General features: G+C 38.2%; 2 protein-coding genes and 1 long non-coding RNA gene across 5 annotated transcripts; 2 read left to right on the top strand and 1 right to left on the bottom strand.

Annotated features, from left to right (window-relative positions):
* Positions 1 to 1132: 1132 nt before the first annotated feature.
* LOC122356487 (oocyte zinc finger protein XlCOF6-like) lies at positions 1133 to 18990 on the top strand. Its single transcript, XM_043255230.1, has 3 exons — positions 1133 to 1735; positions 3534 to 4600; positions 16474 to 18990. Exons 1-3 carry the CDS (start codon positions 1651 to 1653, stop codon positions 17659 to 17661), a joined length of 2340 nt encoding a protein of 779 aa, XP_043111165.1. The 5' UTR covers positions 1133 to 1650; the 3' UTR covers positions 17662 to 18990.
* LOC122356456 (gastrula zinc finger protein XlCGF57.1-like) lies at positions 7783 to 12146 on the bottom strand. 3 transcript variants are annotated; one of them, XM_043255191.1, is made up of 3 exons: positions 12101 to 12146; positions 11488 to 11614; positions 7783 to 10451 (listed from the first exon to the last, which is right to left on the bottom strand). In XM_043255191.1, exons 2-3 carry the CDS (start codon positions 11582 to 11584, stop codon positions 9010 to 9012), a joined length of 1539 nt encoding a protein of 512 aa, XP_043111126.1. In that variant the 5' UTR covers positions 11585 to 11614; positions 12101 to 12146; the 3' UTR covers positions 7783 to 9009. The 3 variants fall into 3 exon arrangements, with proteins under 3 accessions (XP_043111126.1, XP_043111127.1, XP_043111125.1); XM_043255192.1 differs by lacking the exon at positions 11488 to 11614 and having other exon boundaries at positions 12101 to 12134; XM_043255190.1 differs by lacking the exon at positions 12101 to 12146 and having other exon boundaries at positions 11488 to 12094.
* Positions 14712 to 15949, top strand: LOC122356497. Its single transcript, XR_006252342.1, has 2 exons — positions 14712 to 14844; positions 15482 to 15949. It is a non-coding gene; the product is annotated as an uncharacterized LOC122356497 (long non-coding RNA).
* Positions 18991 to 25512: the final 6522 nt, after the last annotated feature.

The raw sequence follows: 25512 nt of genomic DNA, 5'->3' as shown, positions 1-25512 counted from the left end.
TGGTGAGGATGATGATGCTCTGTCAGCTGAGATAGTGCTTGACTCATGGCACAGAACCAGAGCTGACAACCCACGACGAGTCGAGGAAGGAGTCAAGACGGAGATGTAGTGGGTGCCGACATCTGGGCGCAAAGAGATGGAGACGTAGCTGAAGGATCTGAAGGCACAGGCATCTCTCGTGGAGCCAGAGTACCTGAAGCTTACAGCGTGATTCATTCCCATGTAACAATCTCTACTGGATCATAATAACCCATTAAAAGCTTCCCAGGCTTCAGTCTAATATCAAATAACAATAGAGAGAAAAACAGAGAAGAACAATTATATATATATATATATATATATATATATATATATATATATATATATATATATATATATATATATATATATATATATATATAACAAAAAGTGACAAAAAGGGTTGGTATGTATAGAAATAAATATTTCATTTTAAAATATCACACATGGATTTTATTAGAGTTTTCTCTAAATGTAGATTGGTGGCCACTTTTAAAGTTAATATCATTTTTTTGTAATAATTATAAATTATCAATGTATTTCTGAGGTCATACCATTTGACGTGTAGACCTAAGATTACTTGATCATACCCTAAATAGGTCAAATTATCTCACATTTTAAAGAGAGTTACCAACATTTGCATGCAGCAGATAGTTTCTATGTGATATCATCATGATCTCCTAGCAAATTATTAACAAATAATGAATAGTGACACTCAAGAAATTGGACTTCACTTCCATAATTAATTATAATATTCAGAACAATGGAGCTCCATTTAATTTCATTTATTATTAAATAGTACTAATGTTCAGTTATACCAAACTAGCTGATATGATGTTTTATTGATACATTTTGTTTGCTAAAAGTTTTTTTTACGGTTCCACCACAATGACATTTTTGCAATAATCCCAAATATTCTGTCAAAATTAAGTAAAACCAGACATTTTAGAATTGGTCCACAAAAGACAGAATTATGCAAATAATTTGCACATTTATTTGTAAATGTTAACCCTTCATATGGCGCACAAAAAAAACGAGCGTCACGTCACTGACCCACTCGCGTTTAATAAGGACTCTTATTTCGGATTTGGTTGTGTGACGTCATTAGGACGCGCCGCGATGCGCGGTTTGTTGTGAGTCGTTTAAAGAAAGGTTTGTGCACTTTATGTTGAAGTCTATGTTTTAACAAGTGATGTACAATTAGTTACTCATGATTGGTTTTGTAATGCAGTACCTGGCGTTGATGAGTTTGTAAGTGAACAGGGTCGAAGCTCAGTCAGTTTATGAGCAGAAACCGGTCGCGGTCCAGCAGAGACTGGAAGCAGGGCACGCGGACGACCCCCGCTGGTCAGGACTCAGAGCTTTCACACACTTCATCGAAGTGGAATCCGTGTAATGTAACTGATCTAGAAAAATGAAGTAACTAACCATGCAGTGTGTGTGCACAGTTAATACTGTTTTATTGGTTTGTGTTCGGAGCTTGTGCTCTGACTGAGCCCTTGCTAGTGTGCACTTGCTAGTGCGCTGACTGTGAAGCTGGTTGAGACGCACTTTGAGGTTTAGTTTGGATTAAGTAGTAGTGTCCAAACACAGAATACATCCTGGTGAAGCAACAGACATCCTATTGTAAATATGACCTTAATTAAAGAGGAGAGTGAAGACATGAAGATCGAAGAAACATTCAGAGTGAAGCGGGAAGATACCGAGGAACAAACAGGTTGGTTTTTATTATCCTAAATTGAGTATAAAATAGTACAATAAATTAATAGAATAGATTTCTAGACTTAAATGTGTAACGCTGTATGCTCTTCGCTGTATAAATGAAGTAATATCTCACGTCTAATGAGCTTCAGAAGTTTACACCAGTTCTTGACCAATGCACATGTGCAGAACCTTCCAGTTCTGGTTTCATTCTTTCATTCATTGAATAGATTAGGAGAGGTGTATCACACTCCTCTCAAACCACTTTAAATTCGGTCCTGTTGAGTTACGTGGATTATTGCCACTGAGATCTGTCACGGATGGGGGTTTTGCTTCCTGTCACCACTTAATTTCTAGAGATTATCATCAGTTTGATTACACAGACCGGCTCCACATTTAATAAAACATGAAGCGTTTAATTTTATCATTATACATTATCACTCTATTCTCCTACACAATCTGTCCCAATGATGAACCGAAAGTCAGTGAATACTTGCCTCACAGAAATGATTACTAAATGTCATGGTATCGTCTTCAATCAGATGCGCTCTTGGTCACTTATCTATACTTGTGATATGTTTTTAAAAAAATGTACGGAATTAAGATCAAGTTCATGTCATGATCTATTCTGTCTAGGGTTGCCTACCATTAACCAGGACATCCCGTATATCTGGTTTAATTTATGTGTCCCGTATGGCCTCCCATGTCCCGTTTCTTGACTGCTGACCGCTGACTGATACGACAGCAGCAGGTCTAAACACTTGAATGATCATGACCCCTATCATCATCCAGTCTCAGCCACTCATGCAGTGTAAGTTGAGTAAATTAGAAATCGTGAACATAACTATTTGAGGAAGGCTGCGTAATCCTCTGATGGTCATTGTTCATGACTTCAATAAATTAGTTTTGGCAAAAACGAAGAACACGATTAAGCAGCTGAAGCTGTGCCTTGCATCTTTGAGCTGCGTAGTAGAAGAAGAATCCACGTGCCTTTCTGATTGTTCCCAGTGAGATTGTGTAAATGTGGAAGCAAGAGAACGGTGCACTGACCTTTGAGACACTCCAGCTGATATCACTAAAACTCCCCTCCTTGTGTATGTAGCTTAATGCAAAGTTTTCTAGTTTTTTTTTGTCTCATGCCTTCTCTAGAGCCTTGTTTAATGCAGTTAGAGGTTTAATGTGTGATCGGATCTGTTCTATGACCGAGTAAACGGGAAAAAATGCATGCATTCGGATATTTCAGATCGGGTTCAGGACTCATTCGCATGTGGCATTAGAAACATGGAGACAATTTAGACTTCACGTTTAATGCAGTCGGAGTGGTCTAATGTTAATGACAACATACGCAAGAAACATGGAGGAACGTGCAGTGGAGTCTTGGTTACCCATCTTGGTTACTGCGTGGTGCTAGAGATGGGCGATATATCTTATTGTTTCCAATATACCATTGAAAATGTCTCTTCTCGTGATAATAACAATAAGTCTAGTTGATGTAGTTTTGTGTTTAGCACTGCATCTCATGTCTCCGATGAGAAGAGAAAGGATGGCTGCTGCTGGTTGATGACTGAATTTGTGAAATGGCATCAAACCATTAGCAGATAAACTGGAGAACCTTATTTTTTCTAATAAACGCACAAGTTGCACGTAGTCTATTCAAACAGCTTCACAAGGTTGGGGTCTGTTTGCTTGTTGGCCAGGATTCAAAGGCCAAATCTACGCTTAAATGATGTTATTCGTCAGCTGCTTGGTAACAAGTTGTGATGCCTTTTGCCATTAAACTGGGGTTAACATTTTTGTTTCTTTCTTCACTTTAGAAATGATGCCATTGAAAGAGGAGAGTGATATTTTAACCGATATGGAAGAGAAAGATCAGTATGAGAAACATCACGATTTTATAACTAGAGATGAGTCTTTTAGTTGCTCACAGAATGGAAATACTTCCTCAAGAAAGATAGGAACAAGACGTTATTTTGCCTGCTTTCAGTGCGGGAAGAATTTCAACCAACCTGAAAACCTTCAAGTACACATAAAACTTCACACTGGAGAGAAGTCTTACGCGTACCCTCAATGTGGAAAACAAGATGGGAAACTTAAAGTCCAGATGAGATTTCACGCTGGAGACAGCCCTTTCACCTGTCAACAGTGTGGAAACATATTCACTCAGAAAGGAAGCCTTAACAGGCACATAAGAATTCACATTGGAGAGAAGCCTTACGCTTGCCCTCAGTGTGGAAAGAGTTTTGATCAACACGGGAACCTTAAGGTCCACATGAGAGTCCACACCGGAGAGAGCCCTTTCACCTGTCAACAGTGTGGAAAAAGTTTCAGCCAAAAAGGAAACCTTAGTTATCACATGAGAGTCCACACCGGAGAGAGCCCTTTCACCTGCCAACAGTGTGGAATGAGTTTCACTGTAAAAGGAAGCCTTACCAGACACATGAGAATTCACACCGGAGAGAAGCCTTACACATGTCCTCAGTGTGGAGAGAGTTTCGAACAACTTGGAAACCTTAAGGTCCACGTGAGGGTTCACACTGGAGAAAAGCCTTACGCGTGCACTCAGTGTGGAAAGAGTTTTGATCAACACTGGAACCTCAAGGTCCACATGAGGGTTCACACCGGAGAGAAGCCTTACACGTGCACTCACTGCGGAAAGGGTTTCGATCGACATGGAAACTTTAAAGCCCATGTGAGAGTTCACACTGGAGAGAAGCCTTACGCGTGCACTCAGTGTGCTAAAAGTTTCACTCAAAAAGGACACCTTGAGGTCCACACGAGAATTCACACTGGAGAGAAGCCTTTCACCTGCCAACAGTGTGGGAAAAGTTTTAGCCGAAAAGGAATCCTTGACAAGCACGTGAAAATTCACACTGGAGAGGAGGAGTTTAGATCCACACGGACTTCTTAACGCCCATAAGAATTCACACTGGACAGAAACATTTATATCTGGACAGTAATGGGAGAGTTTACAGTATAATCTATCCCTTAATGACTACATGCAGATTCATTTAAGCCTTCTAAGCTGTTTGAGTTCCCTTTATGAGCGTTTGGAACGGTTGTCAACACTTACTAGCTCTACAAATAGTTTTTTTTCAGCTTGTTGATGTTTATACAGACCCATCTCCTAAGCCACTGCACAAAGGAACAAAATATAACACACTAAATCAGTGCAAGTTTTTTTAATAAAGCTCAAATAATATATTTTTTTATACATCTGTTAGGCTACATTTATACTAGTGCGTGTGTAACTGCTGTAACAGTGCTGTTTCGTGCAAACCTCCGTCGATTTATTTTTACAACGTGCAAAATTTTCCGATCCGTGTGCAAGACCTTAAGTGTGCTCTAAAATTGAATCAGTTGTGAATCAGCAGTCGGTTTGTTTTATCGCACACTACGCTCAAAGCTGCATGTAAAAATTGTAATCGGTGTGGAAGTTCTTAATTGTGAGTTAAGCTGACACAAACTTCGCAGTTTTGTAAGTTAATAAAATCTTACTGTAAATACGTCTAACGCTGCTTCAAATGCAGCTTCTGTTTCCTCTGCAGTGAAAAGATAGGTTGTTGATGGACCTCTTATGTGAACAGTAAAATCTGCAAAAGTAAACGATTCTACTGCTGACAAAGTATGAACACCTGACACACTGCCCAATAAGTAGTTTTTGTCTTTTCCTTTACTTTGTTGTCAGAGTGTACCAGAACACATGTTAAACTCTCAAATGGCGGTGATGACCCTAGACCCCCGAAGGGTTGAGTTCCAAACTATGTCTCTTTTTGTCCTCTTGGGAGTTTGCAGGTATGGGTTACATTTGGTGCCATGGCATAGATGGGAGCGAGGTTTAGCGGGTTGAGTGCAAGTGGCACAGGCCAGTAGGGCCTGTCGCGTGTAAACCTCGCTCCCCTGATCTCAAGAGTCTACGCCAGAGACCACGGTTTGAATCACGCTTAGAGTAGCGCAGGTAGCATTGGTTACACATGTTCGTTTTAAGAGCACACATAGCTGAGATATAAGTTCTATACATTTTCCACAGATTCACTGATGAGCATTAGTAGCTTTCCATGATCACTGTTCCGACTCGGGTGACAACATTTAATTCCAGCGATATAACGTGGCCAAAACACTCTGGCAATCTGAAATTATTACGAACACACAATGGTGGCTTAAAATGACTTTTGAGTAAAAGCAGAATGTAAATCTTATGTATTGTCTGTTATAGCAGCTCCTGCACTGGAAATGAATGTTTAATGGTCTGTTGTTGTCTTTTGTCGGAGATGGTGGAAAGCTGGCTGTTGAAATGACGAGGATTTTGAAACACAAACACACCAGTGTAAATGTAGCCTTACATTTAAAGGGGCTGGGACACATTCACACTTGACAACAATGGTGTCTCACAGTACCATGAAACACTGGCCATGTTATTTCTGTGAATGAAAATTAGAAATGTGGGTCTTCTTTAAAAAAATATATATATAGAGTGTGTATGAAGCTCTAGCTCAATACCTCTCAGATATTGTTTTAATATCTTGTTAAAGTTGCCATTTTTAGGGTGTAAACCAGAATGTGCCATTTCTGTGTTATTCCCTTTAATCCTGTTTGGGATCAGGGTGAACCCAAGAGACTTTTCCTTCGTCCAAAAATATAGTTTCCTTCATCACAGTAACAAATCAGACTTGTAATGGTTGGGGTCAAAATGAAGCCATCAATGAATTAGACTCCAAACTCTCCACCATGACCAAGAGCTGTTCAAGGATGTCAGGGAAAAGATTGTAGACCTACACGAGACCATCGCCAGGCAGCCTGCTGAGATGATTCATAATCTTCTTCTGTTTGGGGCTCTATGCAAGATCTCACCTTGTGGAGTTTCAGAGATCATGAGAACACATATGTAGTGTGAGAGCGGCGGTGTTTGTCAGTCATGGCAACAGTAACTAAGGAGTGCGGGACTTTGTGAACGGTTATATGGTTTTTGCTTGCTTAATTTTAAGCACTTTTCATATTACAAAGAACACAATGTAGTTCATAGATGTGTACAGTTTTGATTAACGTTAAAACAGTGGTTTACAGTAATTTACAAAGCATTCTGTTTTAAAAATGTTTTCCTGTATAGACCATTTTGAATTGTGTTAATCTCTTTCCACACTGACAGCAATTGAAATAACTCTTACATTAATTTTTTCTTCCTCCTTTTCCGTGAGGAAGGCTTCTTCGTCTGAGGATTTTTCTCCAAATGTGAAATCGTGTCTATGGCCTTTTTCTTCCATTTCAGCGGCTCCTTCACTCTCATGTTTCAGTGCTATCGAGTCTTAAGAAAAAAACTAGGTAAACCTAGTTTAATTGCCCAAAGCAACAGATATTAAAAACCATAAAACATTAAATCAGCATGCACACTAAGCTACAGAGAGAGGTGTTACCAAACGTTGTCGCTTGAGGTATACTAAAGCCCATTAGGACAAGCCAGCTTCATTTTAGTACAAGGTGCTGTGGACTGATAGACTGAACTAAAATAGAGTTATTTGGTTAAAACAAGGAGACCTGAGAAACAATCAAACCTGACTGAACTGGACATGTTTTGTAAAGAAGAATGGTCCTAAATACCTTCTGCCGGAATCCAGACTCTAATAGGAAGCTATAGAAAGCGTTAAGAGGCTGTTATTTCTGCAAAAGGAGGATGCACAAAACACCGAGTTATTTTTTTCTTTTACGGTACCTAAATTTATGCACATGGCTAATTTGGTTTAAATAATTCTTGCACTTTCCATAACTCATACAGACTTTATTACACTTCTCAAACATCACTTTGTCTCCTATGTGATGTATTTTGAGTGAAGTAGCAAATAAAGTATATATCCTATATTGCTCTGTTTGTTGGGCTGCTAGACTATATTTTTGACAGTCAGTTTATATACATTAAAAGTAAATAACATATATTTGATAATAGGATTACATTCATTTCTTACCACTTACAATGATCTGCTTCTCTCTTTTGGTCCGTAAATAAATACTTGGTTCTCTTTAATGGACTATAGAATACAATAAATCAATACAATAACCTCACTCCATGCTGAAAGTTTGAGTGTGCTGAAAAGAATTACGCATATTTCAAACGTAATATTAAATAGCACCCTACAAGCTTCATGATGTGATGATATTTGGTCATGAGACACGCAAGAACTAATGAATTACTGTTTTAAATTTGGGGGAGTTTACAACAATAGTTTGATTGGTCAACATGATGCTACAAACAGCATTGTGAACGAGGTACTTCTTTATACGGCAGTGGTGCTATATAGCCAAAGAACTGCTGAAGGACCTTTTTTTAGAGTATTTATCATACCTTTGATATTTACAGGGAATGTGTGATAGTAAAATTTCCTTTTGTACTGTACATTAACCACTTTGTACTATATTTTGAGTGAAGTAGCAAATAAAGTATATAACCTAAAATATGAGGATTCAATTTAACATGCATGACAAAATTGCAACCATCTGGGTTCCAGTTGTTTCTTGCAAATTGAGAAAATCCGTATGATTTTTATTTTACTGTACATTTGGCATCTGTAAAAAGATAGCTCAGGCTGTTGATCTTATTAAACATCCGAAACATTTTATTTCCGATGTTTTGTGTTATTGAAGTCTAGATTGATTAACCTGTGCATTTCCTCATTAAACTCAAATAACGTAGGACAATAGCTATTATTTCAGTTTGTCAGTTCAAATTAATTTAATCTGATTACTTTTGCACATTTTTTGCATACATACAGTATATTTATTAAATTACACGAATCCAGGAAGCTGAACATCCAGAACATATTTTCCATTTTCAGTCTCTATCACCCCTTTCAATTGAAAAATGTAAATAAATAAATAACATACAATCATATTGAATGAAGGCCTGACCGAGCCATCGATCTGATTATAGAGAGATTCATAAGGCCGTTTACTGCAACCGCTCATATTTACATGGTGCAACAAAAGCCTCCAGTAAAATTAGTAACGAATACAAAATAAAACACGGTGTACTGACACCCGTTAAAATGAGAAGAAAATCCGGGTAACACTTTATTTTAATAGTCATTTTACTAACAGTAAGTAACTTTGCAACTATATCTCATTAGAATGGCAGCAAACAGTATTTTGATGGGTCCAAACTTTGCAAGTATATGTCAACTTATTCTACAAACCCTAAACCTACCCAAATAGTCTACTCTGAGTTAGAAGACATATCGCAAATGAATGAGAATTAATTGACATGTGGTTACAGAGTTACTTTAGGACTCTGTATTTAGAGCGCACTCAGCTCTGGCGTAAACGTAGCTTTGATTTCACACAGACACTTGCTTTCTGGTGCAGTTTAAACTTGCTAAACCACTTAAAGCGCGTTCCACACCAGTAACACAAATAAAGTCTCCCACCTGCGTGACTCTTCCTGTGTATCTGCAAGTGCGACGGCAAAAGAAAGGTTTTTCTACACTGGTCACAACTGAACGGCCTTCCTCCAGAGTGAATGCGAAGATGATTTTTGAAAGTGCTCGGCTTTCGAAACGCCTTGCCACACTCCGAACAACGCCGTTTCTTTCCAGAGCGAGTTTGCGCGTGACATTTCTGGTCTTTTCGATTTGTGAAAGCGTTCTCACGCTTAAGACACGCGTAAGGCCTCTCTCCGGTGTGAAGCCTCAGGTGAGCTTGAAGGTTTCCTTTAAATCTGAAGCTCTTTCCACAGTGAGGGCACGTGAAAGGTCTTTCTCCCGTGTGAACGATCATGTGGGTCTTCAGATTTCCTTTACGCGTGAAGCTCTTTCCACAAAGGGGGCACATGAAAGGCTTCTCCCCGATGTGAGTCGCCACGTGGTTCTTGAGGTCTTTCTTGTCGGTGAAACTCTTTTCACACTGATGACATATAAAACGCTTCTCTCTTGAGTGAATCCTGGTGTGCTTGTTTAAGGTCACCTTGTACCTGAAAGTCCTTCCACACTGCTCACACGTGAACGGCTTCTCTCCGGTGTGGATCCTCATGTGATACTTAAGATTTCCTTTCTGCGAGAAGCTCTTCCCGCACAGTTTGCAGGTGTAACGGTTTCCTCCGGTGTGAACTCTCAGGTGGATATCAAAGGACTCCTTATATGTAAACTTCATCCCGCACTGAGGGCAGGAGTAAGGCTTCTCTCCGGTGTGGATCCTCATGTGAGACTTGAGGCTTACTTTATGACTGAAACACTTTCCACAGTCGGGGCACGTGAAAGGCTTTTCTCCGGTGTGAACTCTCAGGTGATATTTGAGATTTCCCTTTTGCGAGAAGCTCTTCTCACACAGTTTGCAGGTGTAAGGGTTCTCTCCGGTGTGACTTTTCATATGAGCGTTGAAGGTCGGTTTATATGCGAAATCCATTCTGCACTGCGGGCACGAGTAAGGCTTCTCTTCGGTGTGAATCCTCATGTGAGTTTTGAGACTACCTTTATGACAAAAACTCTTTCCACAATCATGGCACGTGAAGGGCTTGTCTTCTGAGTGAATTCTCATGTGATTCTTAAGGTATTTGTTTAATCGGAAACTCCTTTCGCACTGCTGGCATTTGAAAGGCTTCTCTCCAGAATCCTCTCTTGTCGTTTGAGCTATATTTCGCGAGGAAGTATTTTCAGGCCGTGAGCGACTAGAAGATATTTCTTCAGTTATGAAAGCACGGTTTTCCTCCTTCACTTCATTGAGTACTTCCTTCTCCGCTTTCAACTCTACCAGTTCTAGGACAGAAAGAAACAAATGCAGTTGAACCTCAGTTTAACCTCAGTAAAGTATGTCCCTTAGAAGAAAACCCACGAATCGCTTTATAAATATGTTGCACTCGGTGAGCTAGACAACTCAGAAAGTAGAATACTGATATGATAAGTAAGCAGTAAAGGAGACGATAGCACATATCAGGTCACATGTTCTTAAGGCTCAATAGTGACTACAAAACACATCTAAATTAAATTTAATTTTACGCCCAAATGTGTTTTCTAATGTTACAGTTCCAAACCCCTAACCCTAACAAAAAAAAATTATGTTCATAAAGACTTTTTTAGAAAAGTCACTTTCATTTTTTTCTGATAGTGAAAAATCATTTGTTTTTGTACAAAGTTTCAGACAATTTGGCAGAAAGTATTTGCTGTAATGGGACAGCGAAAACAGAAACAGAAAACAAAAGTCCGATGAAGGAAACACATTTTGGAAAGAGGTTTTCCTCGAGAATATTTCTAAAATACAAAGTCAATTATTTTTTAAGCTGCAAAATCACAATTACTCATATAGAGGTTAAACAAAGCAGCGCTTGCTTGCCCTTTTGAATATCATATTTAATATAAACTCGTTTTTTTGTTATTGTATGATTTGCACATGTGGAAAATATTTGTTTTTGTCGATGTTGTTGGTCAGTAAATGAACATCTTCATGAATATTACAATGTTCATTTACACTTTGTTGGAGGTTTTGATTTACTGCCCATTTCTATTTTTGGTTGGTTTCTTTGATTTGTGCACTACTTTATTTTGCCTTGTCTATTGTTTAACACTTCGCTTAGGTTTTGTAGAATCGTGACTTTCACTTTAGTTTTGCCTTACTGTTATCTTATTGGTTTCTCATTTACCGTTGTTTTAATCTTCCTGTATCTGGCTGGACGTTTGACCTCCATGTTAATAAAACTACATTTAACAAGTGTGTGGTTTTAATGTATTTTACAATTATGTGTCATTCTTCAAAAATAAACAGTTCTTCTATTTAGCTAAAGATCAAATGACTAACCGGTCTGTTCCTCAATATCTTCATGTTTCACTCTGAAAGTGTCTTCAATCTTCAAGTCTTCATTCTCCTCCTTAATAAACGCCATCTTTTTATTCATGGCATGGATCTCAGTGGCTTCACCAGACGTCTGTCATGTTTACAATGAGAATAATTATCAGAAAGTACATCTCTAGCTTTGGTTTGGGTGATAATTAATGGCCTTAATGTAAAAAGCCAAATAGAGCTGCACAAGAAAACAGATCACAAACTAAATAACGTTTTCTTAAACAGTCCGTGAAAGTTTTCATTGTTGTGTTCTCGTTGTGTTCACACAGTTTCGACCCGCAGGATCGTACATGTGCTGATTAGAGTGCTTTAAATCAGTAAATCATTGTGTATTTGTTTGTTATTAATAAAAGGTCAGGGCCGAATCAATAACGATAAACTGATTCAAGAAAGAGCGAGACGAGACGTTACTGGATGCGCCGTATTTACAACAAATATAACGTCCATTACTGTGACATAAAACATCACTACGTTACATTCAGTGGTAAATAATTCATTTTCAGCGTGTGCAAAAATATTGATTCGAGTGTTTATATTGATGAACACGCAAAAACGATTAAAAACAAACCTTGAGCCGAGAGGAGAGCGGCGCAGGCGTATGACGTCACGCACCCAGCCCAAAATTAAAGTCACAACAAATGTACATTTAAGGGTCAAATTTAAAATTTTTAAATGAATATAAATAATAATAATAAAATATTAAATGTATGTCATCTTTTATGCCAAACAATATTTACAAACGTTTATCAAAAAATTGTGTAAAACAATTAATTCAATTGAAATAAAGAGACACAATCAGGAAGAACGAGTCTAAATGAAAACAGCATCAGCATCTTTGCAAGGCACAGAAAAGCACAAATAAATAATACACACAGGAATATATTTACATATATATACAACTGGCATTAATGTCAATTGACATTGTAATATTGTAAATGTAAAGTTTTGAACATAGAAATATGTTTAAAGTGTTTTTCTACACCTGAACATTTAGATGAATCTCCTTCATTTAAAAAAGCTCACACGTTTATTTTACTTATACACAGGATTGGACAGTATGACATAATGCACGATCAATTATATAATTTATTTATCATTTAATTTATTAATTTAAAAGATCTGTTACCAAATCTTGTGTTATGAAAGCAGTTTGAACAGGGTTGCTATAAATGTTATAGTAGTTATGAATGGTTATGGTGATAAATGCTACATCTACATATTGTACCGTATGAATAAGTTAAAGTAAAGCTGGCTAGAAACAGAGGAGGCTCCGTGTTTTTATTTAGAAAAGTAAAAAAAAAAACATATGTTTCTGAAACGTGAAAGCCTTCAGTGGATATCTTGAGTTATAACAGAGCTAAGAGGATATCTTATTATTACGTTAAATATTTTAAAATATTTATCTTGTCTTTGATTATTGTTATTTGCTTTGATTATTGTTTAAGGGCTATACTTAAAAAGGAAAAAAAAACACAATGTTGTTTTTCTATTGAATTAAAGGAAAATAAAAAATTTAAATAATATTCTTTATTGTTTTGTGCTTCGTGATAAAGAAATGTGTTTGTATTTATATATACATAATAAATATACACAGTACAGACACATGTAGTGTGTAAATAAACATGTTTGTAAGATTAATCGCTAAGTGCAGAATTATTAGGCAAATGAGTATTTTGACCACATCCTCCTCTTTATGCGTGTTGTCTTACTCCAAGCTGTACAGGCTCCAAAGCCTACTACCAATTAATCATATTAGGTGATGTGCATCTCAGTAACGAGAAGGGGTGTGGTCTAATGACATCAACACCCTATATCAGGTGTGCAGAATTATTAGGCAACGTCCTTTTCTTTGGCAAAACGGGTCAAAAGAAGGACTTGACAGGCTCCGAAAAGTCAGAAATAGTGAGATATCTTGCAGAGGGATGCAGCACTTTTAAAATTGCCAAGCTTCAGAAGATATAAAGAATTTTAAGTGATATATGATATATATATATATATATATATATATATATATATATATATATATATATATATATATATATATATATATATATATATATATAGTATTCGTTCACTCCCTCTGATACACTATATATGGATTATTAAATGAGTGAGCGATTTCGGACACAGTTATTGATTATTAAATGGTTTAATTGTTTATCTATAATTTCCATGACGGGTAAATCCTTTAATCTCACAAAAGATGATTTTGTAGCAAGCGAACTATGCAAAAGCGTGAGTCCTTCCGGTGCAGTCAGTGTCCGTTTTCATTCACTCCTTCAAGTGGACTTGTGCAGGGAATAGTGAATGAGGGCGTAGCGGGCCCAGGACTTTTAATTTGTTTTGACGATGTGGCGTCATAAGGCTGCGCCGCGTAACGCGTCTGCGTTAGGACCGAAGAAAGGTTTGTTTTAAGCATTTAAAGTGTTTAAACGAATGTAAACCGTTCAAAAGACGAAACGTCGTTAAAAGGAAACTAGTTGTCAATTATTGGATCTTTAAGTGTAACATCTTAATGATTTATTGAATATTTATGAAGGTGTTTCGTAAAGGTCCGCACATGAGTAACAGAAACACAGTGTCTCGTTTCGTTTAATTTCTCGGGCACTGGCTCCAATAGAAGAGTTTCAACGCGTTCACGTCGCCCTCAACAAACAAAACACGAGAACGACTACAAACCCACACACTAGCTCTCTCTAGATTTTAGTAGTTTGTTGCTTCAGGTGTCAACATATGTGTAAGGTCACTCGTCTTTAGCTAAAAATGGAGATATGGGCACAACATACTTTTGTCTTTGTTGTGGGTTCACTTTATTATTATCTCGAATTAATAGACTAATTGTATATATGTGTATGTATGTATGTGTGAAATGCTTTTGCGGGGTGCATCATTAGGCCTGTTATCTTTCAGTTAAGGCTCATTTTGATCACTGCAAAGCATGTACTTTCTGAAAATATAATGTTAGAAAAATAATGTAGTTGATTATCTTTTTTAAGATCATTAAGATAATCAAATCAACCCACTTACTTTCAGGAAAGGCGTTTACAATAAACATACTTTTTTATTGTACATTCTGTGCAAAAGAATCCCGAACTCTTTAGGCTACATATAAACGGTGTTCCTTCACAATCAATAGTTAGTATGTGTTTCTCATCTTAAATGTGACTGTTTCTAAACACAGAAAGACTCCCGGTGAAGCGTCCGAGATCCACGTGAATGTTATAAAGATGGAGTTTATTAAGGAGGAGAGCGAAGACGTGAAGATTGAAGGAGCATTTAGCGTGAAGGAAGAAGATACTGACACACAGACCGGTTGGTTTCCATTCTCAAAGCCTAGTCATGTTGTCCTTCTGAACATGTCAACCTCTACAGGAATCAGTGATATTTCTGAAGGATGTTGAAATAAAGGGCTGATTAAAGAAGTTTTAGTTGATGCGTATGGGGTCACATATGAGGTTTTCTTGTGTGCTAGCATATGTGTACAGTTGAACACACAGCAGTTCAAAGTATAAGAAAGCTTAATCTAATTCGTTTTTCTTCAGAGCTAATAAACACATGACTACAGCAATATCATCTTGATCTGAGTTCTTTACTATATTGAAATTCTTTTTTGAAGGATCATACTTGATCTATCAGTTAATATCAAATTTGAGTTTTTTCAGATATTGCCATATGAATGTCTTATAATGTCTATAATGTATGTTGATGAGTGGGCCTTATACAGAGCCCTGACGCACTCTGCTCTTTTACTTCACACAATCAGACAGGTGATTTTTTTTTGCTGTGAAAAGAGTTAATAGGACTAGAAAAGAAGGAATTTGGTGCAATTTAATGATAGGACGTAATTCAGTGCGTAGTTGAGACCACACTAATATTTTAGATATAAATGGAAGATATAGTAGACAAGGGCCGTTTCTCAATATGCGTTCTTGTCTGTACTTGTTGACAGCCAGGTATCCCAGAATGCATTTCACACCAATCGGCGAGCGCTAACGGTGGAGGGGAAAACGGCAACATTACCAAAATATTACTGGTGTTGTGCCATGAAGTGCAATTCTAAGCAATTCAAGCTAGAATGTAGTTGTTTAAAACTTAATTCTTAAAGAGTTTATTAATAAAAATGGCGCCTATGTGAAAGTTTGCTGTGGTGGGCTCCAGGCGCTCAGCGCCCATGATAGTCCTTCTGACGGTTGTTTCTGTAGTGCTTAAACAGTAGGTTTGGCTTTATCTAATTGGAAAACTTTGGTTTAATCAATCATTTCTTCCAGCTCGTATCATTTTGGCTGATCACGGAGTTATGGTTTCTGAAGTATTTATTTATTAATTGAGTGAATTGTTTGCTTTTATTTTCGAACGCATAAGTCTTTTATACTTTTACAATGTCTGTTTTTCATTAAAATTGACATTTAACAAAAAAGGCAGAGTTGTGCTTGTGCTTTCTTTTATTACAGTGAAGATAATCAGATATATGTGCACGTTACCTGAAGCACTTAATAATGTTAAGATGAAGAAAACGGAAAGGCATTGGTATTTGATATCATTTTGTTTTATTGTAATGCTACGTGTTGCATGAACCACATTTTTGAGGCTAAATAATCAATAATCCCCTACATCCCCTACATTCTTGCGGCAATTAATACGTTTAAACGGAAGCAAAAAGACGCAGTGGTGTTTGATAACAATGCGAAGTTGCAAAGTCCGAACTACCAAGGATGGTATTGAGAAACGGCCGAGGTCACCTGGTGTTTGGTGTCCTAAAGAAAGTAAAGAGTATTCATTTTTGTTTTACGTTTCATGCCTTGTTTCACTTTAGACCTGCTGGCTCCTAAAGAGGAGCGTGAAGAACTCGATGAAATGGAAGAGAAAGACCGGACTGAAAAATCCACTCAGACCGAAAAGATTTCCTCACGGAAAACGTTTACGATGACCAAGTCGAAATGTTCCTTCGTCTGCCCACAGTGCGGGAAACGTTTCACTCAAAAAGCGAACCTTAAAGTCCACATTAGAAGCCACACCGGAGAGAAACCTTTCACCTGCAAGCTCTGCGGGAGGAGCTTCTCACGAAAAGAAAGTCTTAAGATTCACATGACAATCCACACCGGAGAGAAGCCGTTTGTTTGCGCTCAGTGCGGAAAGAGTTTCAGGTGCAAGGAAATCCTTAATTCCCACATGAGGGTCCACTCGGAAGACACCCATTTTAGATGTCATCAGTGCGGAAGGAGTTTCCGATTCAAAAAAAACCTCAATACTCACATGAGAGTTCACTCCGGAGAGAAGCCCTACTCGTGCCATCACTGTGGAAAGCGTTTCGTCCATAAAGTGAGCCACAAGAATCACATGAAGATTCACAACGAAGACAAGCCCTTCATGTGTGCTCAGTGCGGAACGTGTTTCAAGTACAAAGCCACCCTCAATGCCCACATGAGAGATCACACGGGCGAAACTCCGTTCACCTGCAAACTGTGCGGGAAGAGCTTCTCGCATAAAGGAAATCTTAAGACTCACACGAGGATCCACACCGGAGAGCAGCCGTTCGCGTGTGAGCAGTGTGGAAAGAGTTTCAGGCGGAAAGAAACCCTGGATTCCCACATGAGAGTCCACACCGGAGAGAGCCCTTACAGCTGCAAGGTGTGTGGGAACGGCTTCTCGAGAAAGGGCAACCTGAACACTCACATGAAAATTCACACCGGTGAGAAGCCCTTCGTTTGTGACCAGTGTGGGAAAAGTTTCGGACGCAAGGAAACGCTTAATTACCACATGAGGATTCATTTAAGAGAGAACAGTTTAACGTGCCACGAGTGTGGAAAGAGTTTCACGGACAGTAATCTCCTCAAGAAGCACGTAGTGATTCACATCGGGGATAAGCCTTTCATGTGTTACTTCTGTGGAAAGACTTGCAAAAGCAAATCAAACCTTGAGAATCACATAAAAGTGCACACCGGGGAGAAGCCGTTCACCTGCCAGGAGTGCGGAAAGGGCTTTACAGTGAAAGGGAACCTTCACATTCACATGAGAGTCCACACCGGAGAGAAGCCTTACAAGTGTCCTCAGTGTGAGAAGTGTTTTACGTATCCAAAAGACCTGAAACGTCATATGCAAATGAAATGCGAAAATAAAGCCGTGTTCTGAGTGTAATAAGGTTTACCAAGCGGAACGTTTCCAGAAACCGCCTGCACTTTATTTGGAGTCTTTGTGCAAAAGGCTTTAAATAGTCAATCAATTTAAAATATGTACGTGCACACAATACTTTTTCAGAACGTTGGTTCCCAGCCATATTCCTGGAGCACGCGTCTCTTTAGTCAAACTCCTGATTCAGCTCATTACGTTCAGAGACATGCAGCATGGGTTGTGTTGGGAGATCTGGGAATGTGGTTTGGTTTATTTTTGATGCCATTCGATACCTCAGACAAATAGTAGATCAGGCATGGGCCACTCTGGTCCTGGGGCCCGTTCTCTAAAGCGCATCTTTTTGGCTGTCTCAGATGAAAAAGTGCTGATTTCTGTGATTGAGCCGGTAATCAGGTGTCGGTAGGAGAGGTTTGTACAGCGGATCATTGCACATTTACTGACCGAACCAAGAAAGATCCAACATGAATTCATCTTATAAGATTGCCGAAATCGCGCAGTGTGTTTTGGGCATAACAGTTTGATTGTAGTTCATTTTCACTTGATTTTGAAGCTCTTCTTGGAGTTGCCGTCATGGCAACAGGTCCATAAATTAATCCTGTACAAATTCTATAAAGTGTGAATAAAAATAACTGGGAATCATATAAATATATTAAAAACAGTACATGTTTTATTTATTTATTATAACATGTATGTCGTTTTGTTCGCTCTGCTGTTTCTTTCTAAAAGGTTAGCTCCAACCCTAGTCAAACACACCTAAACAATCTACTTGTCCTTTTGCGTCATTGACACGTTATTTTCCTATTTAATACTGTAAAACTGCTTTGACACAATATGTATTGTTAAAAGTGCTGTAGAAATAAAAGTGCCTTGACTTGATTTGACTTCAAGATCACTAGAAAGCTAAAGAGGCGGGTGTCTTTGATTAGGGTTGAATCAACTTCCATCTTCTGTTACATGCCACATTGTGAAAGAAAAATTATGAATAAAATATTTTTAGTTAAAGAATGCCCAGGTAAACGTGTTTTTCATTTCTTGTCTTAGAGTTTATGGATTTATGGATTACGATAAGCTTAGATGAAACATTAATTGGAAGCATGCTAGGTCAATTGCAGACCCCTAGGACCAAGGCTGAAAAAGGACAGGGCTGAAGGCCCGTTCACACCAAGAACGATAACTATAAAGATAACGGTATCGTCAGTTGATCACACGCTCGCCTGCTTGTATATTTCACACATATACGCTGTTGACGTGTTATATATCTTTTTCCAATTCCTAAAACTAATAAAAACAAGCAAATGTGGTTTAACCCTTACATAGTCCACGACTTCTGTGCCTTGGTTTGATAATAGCTTTAGGGGCACAGTTAATCTGTGTGTGTGTGTGTGTGTGTGTGTGTGTGTGTGTGTGTGTGTGTGAATCCAGCTACCAGTGTTTTTGGTTAATGAGCATGGCCTATTCATCAGAGGCTGTTATTTATAAATATTTCATATAATTAAATCAGCACCAAAGCTCATTTATGTTGCTGTTCATGTAGCTGGTTAATCAAAATGTTAATTATTATTTTAATGTTTAATTATATGTGTGCAGGGATGATGGGCACAGAACCGATTGTCTTTTGGCTTTGGACCGTTGTTGATCTAATCATTACTATATCTGGCCACCTATCACATTTTTGTATCGTCCAACTCGCTTTAAGCATGCTTGTGTATATGTGTGTGCAAACATACAAAAACATGAATTGGACGTGTGTCAGCAGTTTTGCAAAATCTGCATATAAAAAAAGTTAGATAAAGCTGAGTTTTAATTTGTGCCATTTATGTTTCTTTAATTAATTTTTGTAATTGTGCATCCAGAGAGAACATGCATTATGATACCTGCTAGGTGTATTGCATCGCTGCACGCATGTATGCATATTCATGCACAAACTTGGAAACGTGGGCAATACATTTAAAATGACCTTTTCGTTTTTTTCTTTTGGCCTCTTTCCTCTTAAATCGTCTTTTAGCTCGCAGAAATAACATCTGCTGCTAATCATTTATTAGTTTGAATTATTAGTTTGATGCTGCAAAATACACAGCAACTATTGACACAATTTACAGAAAAAATGACACTGAAAATAAATAAATGGCACTAAAGCATGTTCAATACGTGGTGTTTAGCTTATCATAGTCCAATTAGACCAGTGCATATTCTCTGCATTGCTTATAAATGCCTATTTCTGCCTTGTATGGCAATCATTTGGTAATCTGGATCTCAAACATAAGTTCTTTTAAAAACAAAAAAAGAAAAGTCAGTTTTGAGCTCAAGTTAATTTTTTAAAAGTCTTTAATGCCAGTGTTATCTGTTAACTCATTATCTGCGTCAGCAACACTTCCAGACACTGAGAAACTTGGCCTTTGTTCAAGACCACTCCTCTACCCCCAGCTGGCCCACCTTTGCCAAAAAAACCTGGGCTGTTGGCCCAGAGGAAGCACAGACGAGACACAAACAAGCCCCAGAAGTAACAGTGGAAACGCAAATGGCCCTGGCAAGCCCTAGCACGCCCGCATTTGGCCCGGCAGTGGAAACATGGCTATTGACTGAGTTTTTGTACAGCCAAGGACAACACTATATTCTCAAAAAAGTATGTGCTTGTCTGCTAACTTGTTGGCTGCATGCAGTCTATCTTTAATTCGAACGTCGTTTAAATAAACAATGTGTGTCGAGGTTGATCCGGCCAGTTCTGCTCTTTATAAAACTGAAGGCCTTCCAGTTTCAACATGTGGCAAGCATCCATCATTACAAGCACCTTCTCAGCAGTCGCTCAAAGGTGAAAAAAGGTCTCATGCGGGTTGGCCTTTAACTGGCACTCAAGCTGGGTGCACATACTAATGTTGGAGGCATGTCTATCCATCACGATGCTCATGCAGCTCATCCAACAAATGCAGAATTAACACCTTCTGTGTGTCTGGTGACAGAGTGTTGGTCATGTCATAGATGAGCCTTCCAATGTTCTTGTGAGCCAACCACCATGAAAAAAGCCTCTGTGGCAACATATGTTTCATCTCCCATATCAACTAATCCGGACATGTTCTGTGTCTGAGGATTGTACTGAATGCGTTTCTTGATGGCCATGTCATCCAACATCAGAGTTACACATCCACATTTAGCAGGGTCTTTCTCTCGTCGTCTTTTCAGCATGTCCAACATCTTCATGTTGAGTCCATTCACAAAACTCATCCACCTTCATAAAACAAAAAGTACTTATTACACGTATTAAAGAGTTTCATAAAAGTGCAATCAATGAAATGAAGAACACCTCTGTAATGTATGTGGATTCATTTAGAACAAGCTAACTTGTCAAGTACTTTATTAAGTAGTCTCTCTTTCAGATCTTCATTTATGAGGTTCTTTCCCTTTAGATCCTCTAGAAGACCACGCGGCCTTCTTTGCCCTTCTTTTTAATTGTCAACTGCCCATGTTAATGAATCAATGTGCGCAGGTGTATATGCAAATGTGTCTGAAAACAGTGGCAGAGAGAAACAGATAGGATTGAATGTGGCCATATCCATAATGTTCTCAGTTGTTCTCGTCTTAACTAGAAACAATACTCACATTAGTCAGAGGAGGTTCGATCTCTTGGAAATACTGAGAACAGTCCACTGAGCAGCTCTCCTCAGCTTTCTTTAAGGCCTCTGTTTTCTTGGTTGCCACATAGTATTTAATAGTATTTAATGACAAGCTATCAAATCCTTATAATTTAGTAACAAAAAAAATACTATTTGTACATGAGGGGGGACGCCAAGATGGCAGAGATGTACGATCCAGCGGCCAATGAGGCGTCTAGGTGTTATATGCCTATGGCTTTAACAATGCCGCCATATGTTTGCATGTGTAGCATGGTGCATGTGTAGTTAACTTCCTTTCTGATGCCTTGCGAGAAAGTAGATAGACAACAATTATCTCCTGCTATGACCAACAATGTGTGGGATGGCCTCATCTCCAAGAACTCTGGTAACTATTTTTCCAATGAGGCACATGCAGTCATAGCCAAAAAAATTTCCAGTATTTCAAGTATTTCTCACAGAAAAGTATTGCATTGACACATATTTTGCGATACACGTTTATTCTCCTTTATGTGTATTGGAACACAAAAAAGGCTAATTTGACATAATGTCACACAACTCCAAAAATATTGGCACCCTTAACTTAATATTTGGTTGCACACCCTTTGGAAAAAATGACTGAAAACAGTCACTTCCTATAACCATCAACAAGCTTCTTACACCTTTCACCCAGAATTGTAGACCACTCTTCCTTTGCAAACTGCTCCAGGTCTCTCATATTAGAAGGGCGCCTTTTCCCAACAGCAATTTTAAGATCTCTCCACAGGTGTTCAGTGGGATTTAGATCTGGACTCATTTCTGGCCACTTCAGTGGCCAGCAATGGAAAAAAAACTTGCCCTTAATTAGGTGGAAAATGAAGTAAGCAAATTATAGAAAACACGAGGAATAAAGCGGAAGTGACAGCGCGTGCGTTGAAAGGAGTTACCTGCTGCAGTTAATGTTACATTTACTATTTTGTTCATTTGCTTTGGGACTATAATACATATTTTTTGTCTTGAACTGAAACTGGACATAGTAGTTTCAAAGTATTAATATGTTTTTGACTGAAAGATTGTACTAAAAAAAAGAGCAATACTGAAACTGTGTGTGTGTGTGTGTGTGTGTGTGTATATGTATCTATATGTATATGGTGTTTTCCCACTTTCTTTTTCTTGGAATTGTTTACATGCTGGAAACGTTATCATTGTAATTTTGGTTGGGTCTCCTCTATTTTTTCCTTTATTTCTATAAAAGTTTTTCAGATCTCAGTGAATTATTTAATTTTGATTCTTTTCTTCTTTTCCCTTTATGCATTACTGTTATTGTGTGGCTGATATATTTGTGTATCGGTGGTGTTAATTGACTGAGTTATATCTGGGAGAATAAATAAAACTAATAATGTGAATGTATATGATTTAACTGAATCTAAATTTGGAAGCCGCCACCATTACACCATGCTTTTCTGGGTGTTTTTTGAAGTATGTTTGGTGGAAGACCCAAGATCTCGGATGCAAACCCAGCTTTCTGATACTGTGCCCTACATTGCATCCCAAAATCCTTTGGTAATCCTCAGATTTCATGATGCCTTGCACACATTCAAGGCACCCAGTGCCACAGGCAGCAAAACAACCCCAAAACATCTTTGAACCTCCACCATATTTGATTGTAGGTATTGTTCTTTTCTTTGTAGGCCTCATTCCGTTTTCGGTGAACAGTAGAATGATGTGCTTTACCAAAAATCTCTATCTTGGTCTCATCTGTCCACAAGACGTTTTCCCAGAAGGATTTTGACTTACTCAAGTACATTTTGGCGAACTGTCTTTTTTTTATGTCTCTGAGACAGCAGTGGGGTCCTCCAGGGTCTCCTGCCATACATAAATGTCGTTGGATAGTTCGTCGCTGATACTGATGCATCTTGAGCCTACAGGACAGCTTGAATTTCTTTGGACTCTCTTTGGGGCTGCTTATCCACCATCCGGACTATCCTGCATTACAACCTTTCAGCAATTTTTCTCTTCCGTCTATGCCCAGGGAGATTAGCTATAGTGCCATGGGTTGCAAACTTCTTGATAATATTGAGCACTGGCAAATGTAGATCTCTGGAGATGGATTCCTCAGACGGTTTTCTTCTCCTCTTTCTGTTGTCCATGCATAGTGTGGCACACACAGACAAACAATGCAAAGACTAAGTCAACTTCTCTCCTTTTTCTGCTTTCAGGTGTTACTTGCCCCAGGTGAGTTTAAAGGAGCATTACATGCTAGAAACAATCTTATTTACCCACTATATTGAAAGGGTGCCAATAATTTTGTGTGACATTACGTCAAATTTGCTTTCAAATACACACAAAGGGAATAAACATGTTTATGCAATACTTTACTGTGAGAAATCTGGTAAAACTGCAGGGGTGCCAACAATTTTGGCCATGACTGTACATCTATATACCGTACTCTTTCAATGCAACTGTGACTAATCAGAATTAGGAGATAATTCCTCCAGCCTTTGCGTTCCAATCATCCACACCTTTAACACCTTATTTCTGGCATGTCTGCTCTAGTTCTTAATCCAATGAATTAGAGATGCGTTCCTCGGTTTCCATTATTCTTTTTGTAACCTCTGTGACCCCAGAATGAACTTCATTAATCTTAACACTAGTTTGCTTTTGCAGTGGTTTAAATGCATTCACCGTTACTAGGATTTATATCAGCAGGCTCACTGCCTCCATCGTCCTCCCATGATTTGTGCCGCTCTCTGGGTCTGAGGGCACATTTTGCATTTCATTATCTAATTTCCCATGACTTTTAATTATTTTAGACTGGACTATGGCATTATCTATTATAACAGTCTGTGCAATTTTAAATTATACTTGGGCTTCGTTAAAGATTAATTCATACTCGATGCGGAGGAGACAAAAAAAGTCACAACTTTAAGCCAATGCCATAATCAGAGAAGCAGCGCTCACTTAATTTCAGTTTTAATTAACTTTTACAACCTCATAAATTAGTTTAATTTTACCTGTGATTTAATTTCTATTATTATTTAAAGTGCCTCTATGGGTTATGAAAGATTCATATTGTGGTTCTTGGGAGTCACAAACAACAGGATGACACGCATGTAAGGTCAAACACTTTATTTTTACATCCAAACATTATTTTTAAACCGTTGATCAACTTTGCTTACGCTCCAAAAGCAGCACCTAGTGGCTAAGAATGAATTTACTTTTTCTTTCAGACCAATGCGAAAATACGTTTCCCCAGGTCTGTGTTCACAGCAAGTGGATGGGTGATCTACTACTGTTTCCTGTTAATGTGAGTCTGAAACTTTCTTCATTCGCTCATTTTAAAACTTTAACTTTGACATTCATTTGAGAAACCCTGATATAAAGTATAAGCAAAGACCAAATGACATCTTACACCTGCCAAAGAACATCCTGTGGTCACACGGAAACTCAGAATCAAAGACCAGGGGGCTCTTTTTATTATTTTTTAATTAAGACTGTGCTGCTGATTTCTGCAGTGAAGTCTGAACATTGTAGTTTTATGCACATTTAAAGGACGGTGCTTAGAGATAGAGACAAAGCAACCGGGAGATGACCTCAAAGTGTGCAAATGAATAGGAATAATATAAGAATATGACCCTTTCAACTCCAATCAGCATAATTATTCACATGGGACGGTGAAAGTCATTCAAACCAAAGACGAGGGTCAGTAATCCAGCTCATCTGACTTAAGGAAAGAGAAGACGTCAGAAACCTCATCATTCAGCTAACGTGATCTTTTTTTAAATGCTACATACAATGTGCGTTTTTACATCAGGATGAAGAATCAGCTAATCTTAAACAGATTCTTAAATTCTCAATCCTATCATGAAATGACATGTCAAATGTACAAGCAGCTACATTCTTTGAAGAAATGAACAATGCACTTTGTGACCCTGGAATAGATCGTTCACTTTTCTTATGCTGTCTTCTGGTATAAAGACGTGGCAGTTGGTCAAAAGGCACCAATAACATCACTAGTGATGGCATTACTAGTGCTGAAAAAATATAATGGCAGTTACCACCAGTCCTGGTCAGTATCATTATAATGTACATTAATAACTCAGTGATAACATAAACCTGACTATGAGGGTGTCCTGGGTAAAGCATTACTTGGATCTAAGATGCTGAACAAAAGGATGCGTGTTATTTTGTTATGTCCCATGCACTGTAGTACATTTAAATAATAACTCATATTGCCATGATCAACATAAATTAAGAGATCAGTTTT

Source organism: Puntigrus tetrazona, chromosome 13 (genome assembly GCF_018831695.1).
Source record: "Puntigrus tetrazona isolate hp1 chromosome 13, ASM1883169v1, whole genome shotgun sequence".
NCBI lineage: Eukaryota > Metazoa > Chordata > Actinopteri > Cypriniformes > Cyprinidae > Puntigrus > Puntigrus tetrazona.
The sequence above is the reverse complement of the archived record's forward strand: the minus strand, read 5'-3'. Positions and strand labels throughout refer to the sequence as shown.

Coding starts and splice junctions, on each gene's coding strand:
- LOC122356487 (XM_043255230.1), top strand. CDS start 1,651: ATGACCTTAATTAAAGAGGAGAGTGAAGACATGAAGATCGAAGAAACA. Junction 1,736..3,533: donor AGATACCGAGGAACAAACAG/GTTGGTTTTTAT, acceptor TCTTCACTTTAG/AAATGATGCCATTGAAAGAG. Junction 4,601..16,473: donor AAATTCACACTGGAGAGGAG/GAGTTTAGATCC, acceptor AAGTCGAAATGT/TCCTTCGTCTGCCCACAGTG.
- LOC122356456 (XM_043255191.1), bottom strand. CDS start 11,584: ATGAATAAAAAGATGGCGTTTATTAAGGAGGAGAATGAAGACTTGAAG. Junction 10,452..11,487: donor AGATATTGAGGAACAGACCG/GTTAGTCATTTG, acceptor TTTCTGTCCTAG/AACTGGTAGAGTTGAAAGCG.